This window comes from Pogoniulus pusillus, chromosome 13 (genome assembly GCF_015220805.1).
Source record: "Pogoniulus pusillus isolate bPogPus1 chromosome 13, bPogPus1.pri, whole genome shotgun sequence".
In the NCBI taxonomy this organism is placed as follows: domain Eukaryota; kingdom Metazoa; phylum Chordata; class Aves; order Piciformes; family Lybiidae; genus Pogoniulus; species Pogoniulus pusillus.
This window is the reverse complement of record NC_087276.1, coordinates 31,136,887-31,154,257: the sequence shown is the minus strand read 5'-3', so window position 1 is coordinate 31,154,257 and position 17,371 is coordinate 31,136,887. Positions and strand designations below refer to the sequence as shown.

Sequence of the window (17,371 nt, the reverse complement as noted above, 5' to 3'; positions counted from 1 at the left end):
AAGCTGTACTAGCGTCTCACCGCCCTCACGGTGAAAAGCTCCCTCCCAAGATCTAACCTGACTTTCCCCGCTTTCAGTTTGGAAGCGCTGCCTCTCGTCCTGCCGAGGAGCCGCTCTCCAGCTTTCCGGCAGCTCCACTTGAACTACTGCAAGTGCTGTAACGTCTCCGTGGAGACTCCTCCAGGCTCAACAGCCACAGCTCTCAGCCTGTGCTCGCAGGGGAGGTGCTGCAGCTCTCTGACCATTCCTGCGCCCGCCCCAGCAGCTGCTGCCGAACGCGGAACGAGGCGCAGCAGGGCGAGGAAGGCTTGCCCCAGAACGCAGCCCTCCTTCCCCGGCACGGATCGCGCAGGCTTTCCCCCGGGCTCCGGGCTTTCCCCCGGGCTGGGGAGCCGCAGGCAGCCGCCGCCGCGTCCCGCCCCGCGGGGGGAGGAGCGGGCCCGCAGTGCGCGCTGGGCTCTGTAGTGCCGGGCCCGGGCGGTTGCCGGGAGCCGCTGGGCAGCGCCGCGCTGGGCGCTTGGGCTGACGCCGTGGCAGCAGCGGCCGGGCCGCGTCGCGCTGGGCCGCCGAGCCCGGCGCAGGTACCGAGGGGTTCGCCGGGAGCGCGGTGATCCTGGGGGGGCTGTGTGCCGAGCCGGGCCCGCCGGGGAGCAGCGGCCGTGGTGGGCACGGTGGCGCCTGGGCGGTGAGGGCCGCGGTGCCTGGGCCGCCCCCGCCGCTGCTCCGGAGGCGGGTGGGAGGCGGGCGAGGTGTGAGGCGAGGCTACCGCCCGGGCCCGGCAACGGGAGTCCTGCCAGGCGGCCCGGGCACGGCTCGGTGCGCCCGGTGCGGGCGGGAGGAAGGCAGAAACCCGCCGAAGGGGTGTGCGAGGGGAACAAAAGCGTTGGCAGGCCGTGGCAGGTGGTGCCGGGTTCCGAATTGTCACTGTGGTAGCGATGGGCGGTGTGAGGTGTGTGAGGGGCTTGTGTGGAAGCACTGACGGCTCTTCATACAGGGATGTGCCGAGGAGCAAGCCGCTAGGAGCAGTACACAGATTCCCCCCAGCCCCCTGAATGTGGAGACTGGTTTCACTTTGATACCAGCCTGATCCGGGTTTGTTGCTTAGATTTGGCAGCAGTTTTTGTTTGTTGCTGTTTTGCAGTGGATAGGATCTGTCTGGTGGTGGTGGGAGATCATAAGGGTTCAGCCTGTGATGGAAATCGATTATCTGTAGCATATGAAGTTTTGTAAATGCTGACGATTTCAATGCTTGCTTTCTTCTCGGTGTACCTGTGATCATCTTGAGTTTTGGGGTTTTTTTTGCATCTGTCTGTAGATTTTATGTAGGGAAAGAAACCCCCAGCTTTGCAGATTTTGTTGATCACAGGAAAAGAGAAATCTCCTTTATTATTTGCATGTTTTGTTTCCTAGAATATAGCAGAATTAGTTGTGGTGTTGTTTTCTCTTCGTGGTGGAAGTACCCAGAAGAATAATGTTAGTATTCTTTGCAGCTCAGTTAACATGAAGATGGAGGACTATGAAATATTCTGTAAGAAGCATCTTTCTAGAATCCAAGAAGAAGCAATAAAAGAAACCCCTTTCACTGTTCAGCACAAAAATATGTCCCTCATTCAATTCCATGGCATTCCTGTGCTTTCCCCTCTGGTAAGGCTTTTTTATCCCGCTCATATCCCCTTCTTCTCCTTCTCTGCTGTGCTTTCTGTGCGGCTGGCTTGGGTGCTTACATGTAATGGTTCTACTGAAGGTCCAGCCCCGTGTGAGGTACTGTCTGGCCTGCTGCTTGGTGTATTTTAAGCATTAATTTTACTGAGTGAATGAGCAGAGTTTTGTTCACACCAACTACATTTGCTTTTGCTTCCTGAAATCTGTCGTCTTCACAAGGGGAGGGAAGGTGTTTGTGGAATTGAATAAATGGATGTTATTGCTGGGCCTGACTCCAGGTAAAATCCTGTTCATCTTCCGAATACTGAACGTGTGAGTTTGTTTAAAAGTGTCCAAACCCAGAGAGCACAACTAGGACGCACTGAGAGAGCTGAAAAATACCTTTTGTCACATGGAGTTACAGCTCCTCCGTTGTGTTAAGTCATTCTATGCCTCCTGTAAACAGAGCCAACCGAAGGCTGCTGGCAGTCTGTGCAAGGCTGCAGCTGACCTCCTTGTGTCAGTGCCGGGGAGTGTGCATGGAGGGACCCTGTAACAACGAGCTCCAGAAGCTGTGATGCAGATGTATGCAGGAGAGTAAATGTTGTATTGTAGTATTTTTCATTTACAAATGCATGATATTTTAATATATCGTGGAAGAGAAGCATAATTTGAGACAACTTAATCTTGTACAGCTTTGTGAAACTGCCTTGTAATTTTGACTTTTATCCACACAACACATTCTGAAGCGGTGACTTGGAAGATTTTCAGACTGTGCTTGCTGAAAGAGTCCAAAAGGCTGCTTACCTGCATTTCTGTCTTGTGTCATTCATTTCTGGGTCAAGAGGGAAGTGCTTCATGGAGCTTAATGGTTTGAATAGAGGAAGGAAGATGAGCCACAGAGAATTCTCTGGATGCCCAAACCTCCCATCTCAGAGGACTAGGGAAGCCTTATCCTGCGTTCTGAGCCCTGTGCCATTTGAAGCAATTACTGTGACATGTACCTGTTCATGCAGATTACTTAGAAATTAATGCAAATGTTTAATAAATGACCTTTTAAATTCCTCTTCATTTCCTCTTTATGTGCTGAGAAGGCATTACCTACATCTTCCACTGGTTAAAAGAAGCTGACGCTTCCACTGTGCAAAATCTCAGCTTGGGTGGTTGTTACTCTGTTTGCTGTCATTTTCCTTTCTGTAGTTCTAAAGTTAGTGATAAAAGCCATGTTTCTTGCATTCTGTTCTGCAGCTTAGCCTTGAGAAGAGAAAGGAAATCCAGCAATACAAACAGAAAGCACTGGACCTGGAGACCTGGAGGCAGAGCTCGCGGAAAAGAGCTTTATTGAATCGTGTACAGGAGATCTTGGAAAATGTTCAGGTAGTGTTGGGCCAGAGCCTTCTTACCACTCCACAGAAAACTTCTCTCTGTAGACATGTAGGGAAAGTGCTGGGGCTTAAGTATTCACCAAGATAAACTTGAAGTGGACAGCATTTAACTCTCCAGGACCAGTGTTTGTTAGTATTTGGTGTTCTGTGACCTGGAAGTTGTTTATTTAGTGACAGTACCTAAGTTCATTTGCTTTTTACTGCTTATTTTAGTATATGTGTGTTGGTTCTAGTTCAAGCTTCCCCGAGCCCAAAGCTTAACAGAGCAATGCAATAATAGGATGCCTTCCCCTCTCCCCACTTTGGAAAGAAAAGGAATTGGATGTAGAGAGTGAAAAGGGGTAAAACACCCAAAGAGTAGTCTTTGATTTGGAAGTTGAAAGGAAAACCTTAACAATAAATTAAAGATATTTAAGGTAAGGGGAGTTACAAAAAGGTAGAGGGAAAGGAAACAAGATACAAAATATATGTACACGTCTAGCTTGATGGCAATGCATGGAGGTAGATTCAGGAGGTGGTTGTCCCACTACGTGGTAGGGTGGCCACATAGCAAAGCAGGAGCAGCAGAACAAAGGTGCTGCTGGCAGGCAGGTCAGAGAGAGAGAGAAACAGGAAAATCCTGTGGTTTTAGAGGGCATCTAGACAGGAAGTGGGAGTGGGGTAACTACTACACCTGGGGTCAGGTTCAGACCGCCCCCAGGGATGAGTCAGGAAGACCTGGGGCCAGGTTCAGACCACCCCCAGGAGAGGTTAACCCTTTACAATATGTAAAAGACAAACCACATCAGATGACTGACTTGCTTTTGTGGCTCCTTGAAAAAAACTAGGGCATAAAAACAGATGAACAACTTCCCCTTACTAAAGCAGCTGCCTCGTTTTGTTGGCAGGCTTGTAGGTTCATCAGGAAATAATCTCTATTCAAATCACTCTCACAACAACCTGGGGTTCTGTTGTGTGCTTTGTCATTTTTCTGCAACTGTTTTTTTTTTCTTGGCTGCTTCAATATTGAATTGAGTAGAGGTTTAAATTGAAATTATGAAATGCATCTAAACAAGCAATATTGTTTGTCTTTGAAACAGTTGTGATGCAATCCTTAAGCTGTTGGTTGAACAATTACAGAGAACACAGGCTTTGTTGCATTGCTGAGGTGGCAAACAAAGCCTGCTTGTTTGCATTGCTTGCTGCAGTGTACATGGCAACAGTCATCTGGCTTGGCATTTGAAGAGCAGACCAGGAACGTGTGTTCAGTACAAAAATAATTCATTTCCTGGGGGGGTTGGGTTCAGTTTTGTTTTTTATTTTCCCCAAGATGTCCCCTTGAGAGTTGAGTTACAACACATAATCTATAGCTTAGTTTTGTGGTGGAAGTTCCTTTGAACAAGTGCTGGCTAGGAGGGGTATCCAATTCTCAAGTAAAGTTAGTTTTCCAAGTATTCGACAAGTGAAAATTCATGTTTAATTGTCTCTAGATGAGTCAGGAAGTGATTCTGTAGTTCCACTGTTAGGAGTTTTGTTTACTGTTCTTAGTTGTCTATAGGTTAGTTTGTATTTTATGCTGAAAGGTTTCAGTTCATTTCATATTTGCATTTTAAGGGGAACCTTGCAAGATCATTTGAAGCCATAAAATAATTTGAATAAATCCAAATTACCTTATGGAAAAAAAAGAGTACCTTTGCATTCAGATGTTTGGATCTTGGTCTCTGTAGGTTTTTTAGGGACTCTGGGGTAACCTGGAACCACTCAAACCATGACAGGTATCAATGCAACTGCTGGTCAGTCTCTTTCTCATTGCAAAGAGCTCTGCCTTGTAAGTAATACGCAGGAAATTGGTAGCAGTTGAACTGAAAATTGTTATTGTTTCCAGCATGGTAACATCAATTATTATGATGAAGCCTGTGGGACTCTGAGGAGATTTCATTGAAAAGACATGATTTCTTTCAATTTGTATTTGCAGATCAGGAAAGGACCCAATGTGAGTGATGTGAACATAGGAGAGGCTGAGGATCCTTGCCCCGATTCAGATGTAAAAGCTTCGACTGACCTGGCAGCTCTATCGGATGTCAATGTGGCATGTTCTCCTAAAAGCCATGGCTCCACGGAGCTTGAAAGGATGCCAGAACCTAGGCCATCAGATACTACTGGGCAGGTGGCATCAAATGTGGCAGAAGTAGTTAAAGCAGCAGAAGACAGTGTGTTTTCAAAGCAAAGTGAGAGCCAGGTCTCAAAAGATGTACCTTGTCCGAGGGCTGCCTCTCCTGACAATGCACGTAATAAGCTGGCGTCAAATGCTTTGCGAAAGGAAGAGGGACTGGGAGTGTCGCCATCAGATGAGGAAGTCCAAGATCCCTGTGTCATGAGTCTTCAGAACCTGATGAAGAAATCCAGGGAGCATCTGGAGAGAGAGCAAGCTAAGCGTAGCTCAAAAAGCAGTTCAAAGAGAAGCGCGAGTGAAAGTCATTCAGATAAAGAAAATGATGGTGTCAAAACAACCGACCCTGTGAAAGAGAGAGGAAGGTTTGCAGGCAGGAGTTGCACCACTCTGACACTTGATAAACCCTGTCCTAACAGAGCAAATCCCTTCCTCCAAGGTGCCTCCCCTCATACAACGAACGCCAACGTGTCCGCTTCCTCCAGCTTTTCTAAGGTGGACATACCTGTGAGAGTTGGGACACCCCCGCTGGTGGATTCGGACTCGGATGAAGAGCTCAGGAAGCCTTGCACCTTCGAGCGCGACAGCAGCGTGCTCAGGAGCCTCGCAGGCTCTTACGCCAAACTGCCCAGCCCAGAGCCGAGCATGAGCCCTAAAATGCACCGGCGGCGCCCGAGGCCTTTGTCCATGGGACACATCATTATAAACAACCCTGTGAATGCCTACGAGCTGAGCCCCAAAGGCAAGGGCAGAGCCATGGACTTAATCCTGCAAGACATTGCTGACAAGAATAACGTGTCCGAGTCGGTGCCGAGGTTCATGCTGGACTTCACTATGGTTTGCCCTAGCAGAGTTGCCGGTGTCAACAGGAGTGCTTCGGGCCCTTGTGACGGGTTGGGAGCTGGCAAACCGAACCGCCATTCCTTTGGGCACCTGGAAAGCAAAGGAACAGTGTCAGCTACAGTGGAAGGACAGGTGGTGATGGACAGCAGAGGGCCCTACAAAGTGGAGACCAGTACTAACATCGTGGCTCCAAAACTGAACATCAGTCAGTCTACAGTAGCACAGAAGCTCCTGAGTGTGAGTGAAACCAAACCCCCTAGTGCACTAGAAGATGCTCAGTGCGATTCTCCAGTGGAACTCAATAAATCTTACCACACAGAACACCCGTCCGGGCTGCTAATGCAGAGCAAGGCCACGAGGCAGCAGGTGGACACTCCAAGTCTGTCTCCAGCAAACGAGCAATTCCTAGAGAACAGCTTGGAGAAGGTAAAACGTAGACTCGATTTGGACACTGACAGCTGCCAGGAAGAAAGCAGCCCTTGTGTCCTAGCCGTTGGAGTGGAAGAACAAGAGAAGCAGTGGTTGCAAGAACAGAAGTGTCCTGTGGGATCAGTTTACGTTACCAAGAATGCAGCCCCTGATAGTATGGCAAAAGGTAAAAGATTTCCTGCAGTGAGGTTCTCCTGAAACTCACTTCTCGGTCTGTAAATGTAGAGAAAAGCCCAGTGGTGGTTAGTCACTGGTCTTTGGCTGCTGCATCTGTATTGGGCTCTACCAGGTCGAACTGAAGTGACATTGAAGCAAGTGTAGGTGTTAGAGCTGGATCTTTTCATACAGGTTCAGTTGCTGTTACTGCTGTTGCACTCATGTGCTTGTCCCACAGTACCAACAGGCAAATATTTTGCAGGTCTGGGGTAACTGCTGAGGTTCTTTGCAATGCACAAGGGACACCTGCTCAAAGATATTTGTATTTACTTACTGATGATGTAAATTACTCCTGTTAGTGTGTGTCTGGCAGAGATCATAAAGAAATTTCTTAGTGCTTGATTCTTTGTAATTTGTCTTCTCAGAAGATATCTTAAAAACTAAAATGTTGGCCTTTGAAGAAATGAGGAAGAGACTTGAAGAACAGCATGCACAGCAACTGTCGATTCTGATAGCTGAACAAGAGAGAGAACAGGAGAAACTGCAGAAGGTGAGGTAAAAAGAGGAAAAGGTTTAAGCAAAGGGCATGTGAGTGGTACCGCAGTTATTCAGAGGCAGCTGCTTTTAAAATGGGGATTCCATAGAATCAGAGAATGGTTTAGGTTGGAAGGGACTTCAAGGATCATCCAGTTCCAACCCCCTGCCATAGGCAGGGACACCTCCCACTAGAACAGATTATTCAAGGTCTCATCCAACCTGGCCTTGAACACTTCAGGGAGGTTGTGGAGCACAGAATCACCCAAAGTGATCAAAGATCACATTGGGTGATTCTGTGCTCCACACCCTTCCTGGGCAACCTGTGCCAGTGTCTCACCACCCTCACTGTAAAGAACCCTTTCCTAACATACAGTTTCAATCTCCCCTCTGCCAGTTCAAACCTATTCCTCCTTGTCCTGTCATTACCAGACCTTGTCAATAGTCCCTCCCCAGCCTTCCTGCAGCTCCCTTCAGATACTGCAAGGCCACTCCAAGGTCTCCTCCAAGCCTTCTTTTCTCCAGGCTGCAGAGCCCCAACTCTCTCAGCCTGTCCTCATAGCAGAGCTGCTGCAGCCCTCTGAGCATCTTCCATTGCTTTACAGAGTTAGAAAACCCTCTCATAGTTCATTCTGTCTTCTGCAGGAACTGGAAGAGCAGGAGAGAAAGCTGAAAGGAAAGAAGGTGGCTACGACGGAAATAGAAATTTCCAAAGTGAATATTAACAGTAGGATGGAGTTGGAGTGGAGGAAAAAAGGCGAAAGTGGCTTGCTGGAAAGTGTGCAGTCTCAGCTGGAGACAGTCCATAATGCAAACTCTACCAGCATTGGTAAAACGGAGCGGGGTGATGGGATGTGTTTTGCTCTGCAGTGTTTGGCTGAGCAGCTGCCCCACCGTACTGCGAAACGCAGCCTGCTGGCCTGGGCGTTTGAAGGGCAGGATATGTGGACAGCTGCTGCCTTCAGCTGGTGACAGCAGGCACAGGCGGGTTCTGTGGTGGGACTTTGTTTAGCTGCCATTTGGCACGGTTCCATGGATTGTTCTGTAATTGTTCCAGGGCATATTTAAGGAAAACAAGCTAAGAGTAAGCTTTCTGATCAAGGATGAGGGTGTGGATTTGCCTCTTGGCACAGAAGGGTCATCCTCATGCCACATAGGTGCACGGCAGTGGGCCAGGTGTTCTCCTTTGTGTAGGAGCAGTAGCGGGGCTCTGCCAAGTCTTCTCAGCTGTGAGGGAGTTCAAACATAGCTGTTCCACAATATTAGGAGATGTTTTCTCTTGTGCTTAGCAATTTGTGCTGTAAAATGTATCAGAAACACTCAGATTGCTGCCTGACCTTGTGCTACCTCTGAGCACAGACATAGTCCTGATGGACAAAAGCCTGTGTTGACCTGTACCTTCTGCTCTGTATGCAGGTTTTGCTCATACTACAACACCTGACACCTTTACTTCAACAAGTGAAACTTCCTTCTTTCTCTGGGGACCGTCAGGTAGTGGAGTGATAAAAACCTCAGTATCTAGGCCAAGTAACAGGATCAAAACCAGGTGGAGTCAGGTAAGGAGAAAAAAGAAGTTTATTTGCAGCTGATAAAGGCCTCTAGTTTCGGTAACTTTATAACAGCTGTGCAGCAGTAAATCTCACAGAGAAGCTGTGTCCCTGCCCGAATTGACTTGGATTACCTGAGAACTGTATAGGGCATTTTTCTCTCTGCACACATACAAAATAATCATACAGCAATATATTGCCTCTGCTAAGTTGATGTTGGAGAGGTGCTTCTGGCCTAGCCAAAACCTTTATCAGCAGCTTGTCTCTTACTTGAAAGCTTATGCCACATGATTGATGGGTTTGGAGAAAAAAAAATAACTCTTGGCCTTTTTTTTTTAATGTCTAATATTTTTTTTTCTTTTTAAGTTTTTCAGTCCAGAGATACAAGTGAAGTTTGATAAGATCACTGCTGTGGCAAAGGGATTCCTCACTCGGAGGCTCCTGCAGACAGAAAAACTGAAACATCTTAAGCAAACTGTAAAAGTAAGAGCAGCATTTTTATATTCTGCATCTTCTCCTCCTGTTTGTTTTTGCTCCTGTCTCCAGTTGACAGCTGAAATGCATTTTCTGCTTTCAGAAGGACTGGGGAATGCCTGACACGTGAATGTCTGAGTGGTGCATTGCTTAGTGTCACTAGGCCCAAGGAAACAAAGAATCTGTGTCCCAGGTGTACACTTAATAGTGACTGCTTTGTCATGAAGGAGGGTGCTTGGTGCTTGATCTTACTTTCCTGTCTTCTCCAGGACACTATGGAGTTCATAAAAAATTTTCAGTCTGAAACTCCACTGAAAAGAGGAAGTGTTTCAGCTCAAGATGCATCCCTTCATGAGAGAGTAATGGCTCAGGTGACACAATTTAAACCTTTTTCCCCCTTCCCTAGCCATTCTGCTTTTGCAGCATAAATACACAGAGCTTCACAGTGACTTTCTTTAAAGTAAAAGCTTTAAGCTATGGCTGTGATGTAGTGTCTGTGCCATCAGAGCCCAAGGACTTTGCTCAGTGCTGCTGTAGTCTTTAGAAGAGGAGGCTGAGTAGGATCTCAATGCTTACAAATATCTAAGGGGTGGGGGTCAGGAAGATGGAGCCAGACTCTTCTCAGTGGTGCCCAGTGACAGGACAAGGGGTAGTGGGCACAAACTTGAACATCAGAAGTTCCATCTGAAGATGAGGAGGAACTTCTTTACTATGAAGGTGGCAGAGCACTGGAGCAGGCTTCCCAGAGAGGTGGTGGAGTCACTGTGTTTGGAGACTTTCAAAGCCCACCTGGATGTGTCCTGTGGGACCTGCTTTAGGTGACCCTGCTCTGGCAGGGGGGTTGGACTGGGTGATCTCTAGAGGTCCCTTCCAACCCTTACCATTCTGTGTGATTCTGTGAAAAGAGGTTTCAAAATTCTCTTTTCAAGTGTTTTGTGCAGATCACAGAATTGCCAGGGTTGGAAGGGACCTCAAAGATGATCCAGTTTCAACCCTCCTGCTGTGAGCAGGGACACCTCACACTAGATCAGGTTGCTCAAGACCGTATAGAAAGCAGGAAGAGGTTGATGCTCAAGGCCAGGTGAGTGCCAGTTTGACAGAATGTTTTATTGAGATGGTGGCTTTGTTTCCCAGCTGCGAGCAGCCCTGTATGACATCCACGACATCTTTTTCACCATGGAGGCCTCGGAAAGGATGAACATTCTGCGGCACGACCGTGAAGTGCGGAAAGAGAAGATGCTCAGGCAAATGGTGTGTTGTGCTGCAAATGCTTTAAGGCCTTAATCATTTTTGCTTTTCAGAGATTGTCCCTCGTGCAGTAAAACGTTTTGTAACTCTGAATTGTCATTTAGTTATGCCACTGTAGGGAACTTGCTTCAACTGAGAGGTCAGTGACGTAGGATTTTATTACGTTGAAACTTTTAGTGTGAGATGCATAGAAACTGGAATAAAAACCAATGTGGGAGTAATAACAAGAAAGTCTGTAACAAGAATTGGTTATGGCCCACAAACGTTTTTAATCTGATCATAGAAGGAAGATCCTGCAGTTATAAAAAAGGAAAAAACCCTCCTGAATGTAGCCTGAGGGCAAACAGTACTGAAGGTGCTGCTGGTCGTCTTGTTCAGTGCTTTTAACCAAGAATAATGATTTAAGCAGGGGCAGGTCAGGTCGGGTTAAGCTCAGTAAGAGCAGTAACTAATGTTATTGATGATTCTTTCGCTTTTTTAGGATAAAGTGAAGAGCCCAAGAGAGAGAGTGACACTTTCAACAGCTACACAGAAATCCCTGGACAGGAAAAAGTACATGAAGTATGTGCAGTTCTTTCTCAGTGGCGGTGTGAGGTAGGATGCAAGAGGATGAGTAGGAGGCATTGGCAGTAGTGAAGAAAGTAGCTTTTGGAGCTTTTGCAAACTAGCATCTCTCCTAGGAAGAATGAAAAAGCCCTGTCTTCAAGTGTGTGTGCCTTGCTAATAGTAGTTTGATCTTATTTGTTTCTCCCATACCAACAAGAAGTCTCCTAAATGTTTGTTCTGAGTTGTGCATTAATGCTGCATTCCAGTGGTGAGTACTAAGTTTATGGCTGGTTTCGTAAACTGTCAGAAGTGCTCCAAGTTATTTTATCAGCCATTCTAAAGTGCCTAGCAGTGGAGATACTGGATAGAGTATCTCTGACAAAGTGGCTCTGGGGAGCAGTAGCAGGCACTACCTTGCAGTGCAGTGGACTGAAGAGTTGCGTTTCATTTGCTTACAAATATAAAGTGGTGGTCTGCAGTGTTGCTCCGGCAGCAGTGCAGGCAGAGGTACATCCAGTTGGAGGGTTTCTCTTGTGTTGCTGTTTAACACCTAGATGATGATTTTATGTTTCAATGCTTTGTTTCTCTAGGGCTTCAGAAATGGGAATGCCAAGTAAAAAAGTAATCATAAAACAAAAAACTCCTGAGAGCCGGTGAGTGAAGATTGCTTGGTCTAAGATGCCTTCAGAGAACCCTTTTCTACTGAGAGGTTCTTTAATCTGAGTTGTTTGGCTTTCCACCAGGCAGCTCAATTCCTGCCACCATAATGACGGGCAGCAATGAAATCTGATTTAGCATGGTCTGAGAAAGAGATTTATTAGCTCATTAGAAATTAGAAAAGATGTGTTTTCTTCAATCACTTCTCATGGCTCTAAATCTCTGTGGCTCTAAAAGCCTAAGTTCAAGGCTTTTCTCTGAGATACACTGTGAATATCTTTTAAACTTCAGCTTGATACTGCTGCTTTTCTTCATGCCCTTTGCTTTGCAGTGGAATCAAACATAATGACAGTTTCAGCTGTCCTTTTCTGCTTGCTTGTGTTTAAAAAGCAGCAGAAGCAGCGCTGCTCTGGGGTTCTAATTCCTGCATGCCATCTGCCATGCAGGACCTGACAGCCTTTCTGAGGTCCGTTCTGTGCAATGTGATGCTTGAGTCAATCGTCCTTGGGAGATTTAAAACAGAAAAGGGGGGTGCAAAAGCACTAACAAGAGTTTGTGTTTTAACAGCGTGCTTCAGCCAAATCAAGGACAGAATGCCCCAGTTCACAGACTGCTTTGCAGACAAGGGTAAGAACATGGCATCTTTACAGACTAAAGAGCAAAGTAAATGCCAGGTGCAAGAGCACAGTGGTCTCTGGTTCGTATTTACACACACTGGTGCTTCTCCTTGTCCAAATAAAAACAATGGCTTCTCACAGTATTTTGAGAGTCATGAAGCATTGCTTTACCTTGTCCTGCAAGAAAATATGTAGTGTTCTCATCCTTTTGTGTGTTGTCTCCATTTACACTGTGTCCCAGCATTTCTGTTTGTAACATCCATTCCATGAAGCTTTGCTTCCACTTCGATGAAGTGTTTGGTATTATGTGTGGACTGTAATGCCACAGTATGTGAACTGAATCAGTGTCTGGAACAGAGTTTTGAAAGTCTGTTCCCAGGGAGATGTTCTCCTGTTTAATTTCTCTATGTAAGTCCTCATAGTGTCCCTGCGAATTGTGCACAGACTCAGGAGGAGGTTCTGTGGGACACTGTAAACATGTTTTGATGTCAAATGCAGTTTGCTAGCATCTACATTTTTAGACACAGTCTTTCAGCTTTTTATTGCAAGTGACTTATTAACTCCTTTTGTATTTAATTAGCACCCCTAAGACCTCAGTGAAGGGGCTTGAGCAAAATAAAAAGAAGGCCTCAGAGAGCAGAGTGTCTAACAAGGCTGTTTCAGGTGTGTAGAAAATGAGTGCTTGAATCTTACAGTAAATGAGTTGCTAGTACCTAGAAAAAAGTAAACGGGCAGTGTATTGTTGTTTTCTTCTGCACCTGCTTTGCTATGCCTTAAACTTCTCTCTTCAAACACACACGTGCTAATAACTTACCCATCCACCTGAAATTCTATAAACACAGTGTATAGAATGGACTGCACAGCTCATTTGCTTTCACTCACCAGATGCCCAGTCATAAAAGTTTGCCAGATCTACTCCCTGCAACTGCTTGAGAAGCTAATAATAGTCAATCTAGACTTGGATTAGATTGCTAATAGCATTTGGTTCTTAGCTCTGTACACATGTGTAACTTGTCTGCAACACTAAGCCTGCTGAAAGGACAGGAAGGACAGTTCCAGACTTAGCAGTGGGTGTTCAGTCGTCATACAGACCTAGAACTCTGTGTGGTGCTGTAGTGCCTTGCAGAGTGTTTGAGTCGTAGTGAGCCCATGGTGAAAGTGGAGTGCTCCTGTACTTGCACGCAGAGCTTACTGACTGCTTGCCTTTTACTAAAAACATGCCATGGCAGTGCCAGAGCTCTTGGTTTGCAGCTCATTCATGCATGAGGAGAATAAAACACTATGAAACATCTTGCACAGTTTCCCTTTTTTTGTATTTCTTAAGTGCCAAATCTTAATTTAGCAAAAAGTGGAGTGATAAATATGTTTTTAAACTGTTTATAATCTTAATTACATTATTCTCAAGGGAGTATTCCACAAATCACATCTAAAACTAGGGAATGTTTGGGTGTAATAAGGCAAATTTCTAGTGTAGCAGGATTTCAATTGTTTTCCATGGTGAGCTGAATTACCTTTCTTAAGTATCAAATCTTTCCTGTAAGGGGAACTCTTTCTTTGTCACTGCCCTGGCAATGCTGGCAGAGAGTAGCTACCAGGTTTAGTACAGTGTGTATGCTGTTTAGGTGTGGTGTTTTCCCAGAGCATATGGTCTTGTCAGAGTCCTTTGTGAAGTAAGAGAAGTGGCAACAGGAAGACACATACTAAGAAACTGTGCATGTGCACCTGTAGCATTTCAGTCTGAAGAGGAAGAGAAAGGAGGGCAAACTAGCAAAGCAAGTGATGAGTTTACAACCAGCATTCCTTCACTTGCTCTGCAGTTGCCAGTTCTGGCAGTGCTGTCACTGTGAAAGTGGAGCAGGGCAGTTGTTCTGCACTCACTGACACTAGAGAAAAGTTAGCAAAGGTAGTAAATAAGCTCTGTGAAGTACAAGGGAGAGCATAAAGCAAGCCATATAATTCTAACAGCCAGAGGTAGCCATTAAGGCAGATTCTCATCTGCAAGTTTGCAAAAGTATGTGTGGTATGAACTGGCAAATGAGGGTGCTGAGGAACAGAGACAGATAAACCATCAGGACCTCTACTGGTTGCAGTATTACAAAGATTTAAGAGTGGTAGTGTAAGGGTGGTGCAGTGTCAAGTCTGGCCCTGCTGTGACATTTGGGTGCCGTCCCCAGTGTGATACGATCCGTCGGCAGTGTTGCTTGTGTTCACACCTGCCATCAGACGTGCAGCGAGAGCAATCCTCACCCCTCTCTGCTGGCACCAAGTGCTGCTCTGCTCAGCCCCCTAGTCTGATTTTAGTGGTAACTATCCAAGTCATGGCACTTAGTCCTGTTCATCTCATGGCCTGCTCATTTCTTCCCTTCCACTGCTGTCTTCCATTTCCACTGCTCTGCACCACACAGTACCATTTCCACTGCTCTGTGTCAATGTCTGCTCACGTTGCTGGACACTCCATAACTGCCTGAACCTGACCAAGGCTGAGTTTTGTGCTACTTTCAATAGCAGCCTGCAGTGCTAAGCCCTTGTTGCTGGGAGATACTTGTGCTATGCATAGTGCAGAATGGCTTTCTACATAGATGTCTCTGCTTCACGTGGAGAGAGTTTTTTTGGTCACAGTTGGTATTTTCATACTTGAGCAGGTTTCCTTTTATAAGGGCTGTGCCTGGTGACCTTATAGTGCATTTTAATTCTGGTTGTGTATATGGACATATGGAAAGCTGCAACAGTCTGCTGGTTTATTCATGTGGCAGCTGGGGAAAAGGAAACAGTTACCTTAAATATTTGACTTGCATGATCTAATTTTAATTGCTAGTTGGCTTAAAAGTAGTACATGGCATAGTTAAACTTACCAGTCCTGTAATCCCTGTCTTAGTGATGTGACAGGCTTTTAAAAACTTGTGAATTGTGGTGGTAGATGTTTAGCAGGAAAGGTGGTTCCTGAGGGAGGAAACACTGCAAACTCATTGCTTTCAAATCTATAGGTGGTTTTGCTAAGGCATTTTGAGTGGAACAGTATGAAAACTGCCAGTTAAAAAAGGCAGACGCTGAAGATGTAATGGCTCTTAAAAATATTAAATTGCCATCTGTTTTTGTTGGCTAATCCTGTTACAAACCCCAGCACTGCTAACTGTAAAATGGTAATGCTTCTACTTCATCTTCAGGAGCATATGCAGGAAGAACCCAAAGAAAGAAGCCAAATGTTGTGACAATTTAAGAAGACAGCACTCCCTGGGATGAGTGGTTTTAGTAACGATGCCTTCTTGGCACCCGTGCCAACATTGCAGACATACTTTGTCACTTCCAGACACATTGATACAACCACCCTGCAGTAATAAAGGGCTGAGAAGCTCTAATATTTGTGCATGTAAAAACTTGCTATAGAGTCATACTGCTATGTGCTTCATCATCTTCTTTAAGACCACCGCAGGGCAACATGAAGGTAATTTGTGACTTTTTCACACTAACTCCTATGTCTGACTCACACTTTTTGCATTACTTAAGCCTGCAATTCCTGTGTATGTTTGCCACCATAAGTCATATGTATATATCTTTCAGTTGAAGGAGTTAGATAAGGGAAAAGAATGAATTCAAACAAAACTGAGCCCTTCCATCAGTTAATCTGCCAGCAGCTTTTTTTGAATGTAGTTTCTGTGTGGATGAGATTACCTCAATTTAAATACTGATGGCCTACATGTCTTACATTTCCTCTGAGCTGGACAGATGTGGATCCAGATGGACAGACAGATTTTCAAGGACTACACCAGAACGGCATGTTTGTAGGTGTGGTGGATCAAACCACTGTGCTAGAAGAGTCCTAGGCTTGTTTTTCTTTAATGTGCTGTCCACTACATTTTAGCTCATGATCATATTTTACCTTGGTCTTTTCCACTGATGGATATTGTCCTTCAATCCGAAGGGGGAGCACAATTCTGTTGTTTCTTTTGAAGAGCTTGAGACATGATGTTGGCAGAGCAAAGCTTGGCTGTGTAAGGCTTTGCAGTGTTTACTCTTGCTCTGTAGCAGCCGTAGTGGAGAGCTGACTGCAGAGCGTGCAATGAGTTACAAGTTGTTACTGTCACCCTATCGCTACAAGCAACCGCCTAACATCGGAGCCACTTGCTGAGTGGCTCTGAGAAGACTGACCTAAAACTTGGTGTGTTAAATAGCGTGAAACATTAATGGTGGGACAGGAAGTGTACCTTCATGGGCAGCAGGGAGTGAATTGGCTTGCTTGAGGCACTAGTTGTGGCTTTTATCTGCCACCAAGTCTGTCCTCTGCGTCTAGTGACATTGCTGAAACCCAGTGTTTTACACCATGTAGTAAGTGACCCAAGTCACGTGCCTGGAAAATGCTCCCTGAACACGTTGACCTGCTCGGTGGCTTTTTGCAGTGGCACTTGTTTGAGAGCTTGGGCTCTGTGTGTGGGGCTCCTTTAAGTGGTGTTGATGTAAGCGCTGCGCACCAGTGGAGTAGTAACTGCCTCCTCCACTGCAAGAGTACGGATCGCAGAGGTTTTAGGTGCAATACAGAAAATGCCTGAGGCAAGCTCACCCAGCAGGCATCAGAATTCTGATTTGGTTCTCAACTGTCCTTAGGGAGTGGAAAACATCCCAAAAATGACTGTAGTGAGGGTAACCTGTGTGCCAGGTGACCACATGGGCTGCTGATGTGTCAGCGCTCAAGATGGATGTTTTGTGTGCTGTATTTACGATTAACATAGGTAGTGTGTGGATGTGAAAATAGGTTTAGGTTAAGAGTTAGCAAAAACGAATGCTTACATTGTTTGGGTTTCACTTCAGAAGCTTTTTACTTTGAGCATGCTTCCAGTACATGTCATAAGACACTGTAGCACAAGGGAGTTTTTAACTTTCATGGGGCCTTTTGTTGTCGACAAGTGCCAGGATTTGGTTTTGTACTTGGTGTTTTGTATTGATGCATATTTAATTTGACCTTTTTATTTTGTGTGGAATTGTGGTGTCATGAGAAACGTGTATTTATTTTTGTACTTTATTTCAGTTTCACCTGTCTTGCTTTTTACTTAAAACATGCTGCACAATAAACCTTTAACAAGAATTGCCTTGATTGTCTTTCTTCTGGGATGCAGTCACTTCACGTGGGTTGGAAGAGAGCTCCAAGCTCAG

The 17,371-nt window shown here is 45.7% G+C and overlaps 1 protein-coding gene across 4 annotated transcripts; it reads left to right on the top strand.

Annotated features, from left to right (window-relative positions):
• The first annotated feature begins 285 nt into the window (after positions 1 to 285).
• On the top strand, positions 286 to 17,303 carry CCP110 (centriolar coiled-coil protein 110). 4 transcript variants are annotated; one of them, XM_064153840.1, is made up of 15 exons: positions 286 to 581; positions 1,491 to 1,644; positions 2,890 to 3,018; positions 4,981 to 6,613; positions 7,029 to 7,153; positions 7,783 to 7,966; positions 8,554 to 8,693; positions 9,051 to 9,167; positions 9,428 to 9,529; positions 10,293 to 10,409; positions 10,888 to 10,967; positions 11,543 to 11,605; positions 12,177 to 12,236; positions 12,807 to 12,889; positions 15,391 to 17,303. In XM_064153840.1, the coding sequence occupies exons 2-15, from the start codon at positions 1,501 to 1,503 to the stop codon at positions 15,441 to 15,443; spliced, it is 3,030 nt and encodes a 1,009-aa protein (XP_064009910.1). In that variant the 5' UTR covers positions 286 to 581; positions 1,491 to 1,500; the 3' UTR covers positions 15,444 to 17,303. The 4 variants fall into 4 exon arrangements, with proteins under 4 accessions (XP_064009910.1, XP_064009909.1, XP_064009908.1 ...); XM_064153839.1 differs by lacking the exon at positions 286 to 581 and adding an exon at positions 745 to 949 and having other exon boundaries at positions 7,032 to 7,153; XM_064153838.1 differs by lacking the exon at positions 286 to 581 and adding an exon at positions 746 to 949.
• The last annotated feature ends 68 nt before the right edge of the window (positions 17,304 to 17,371 follow it).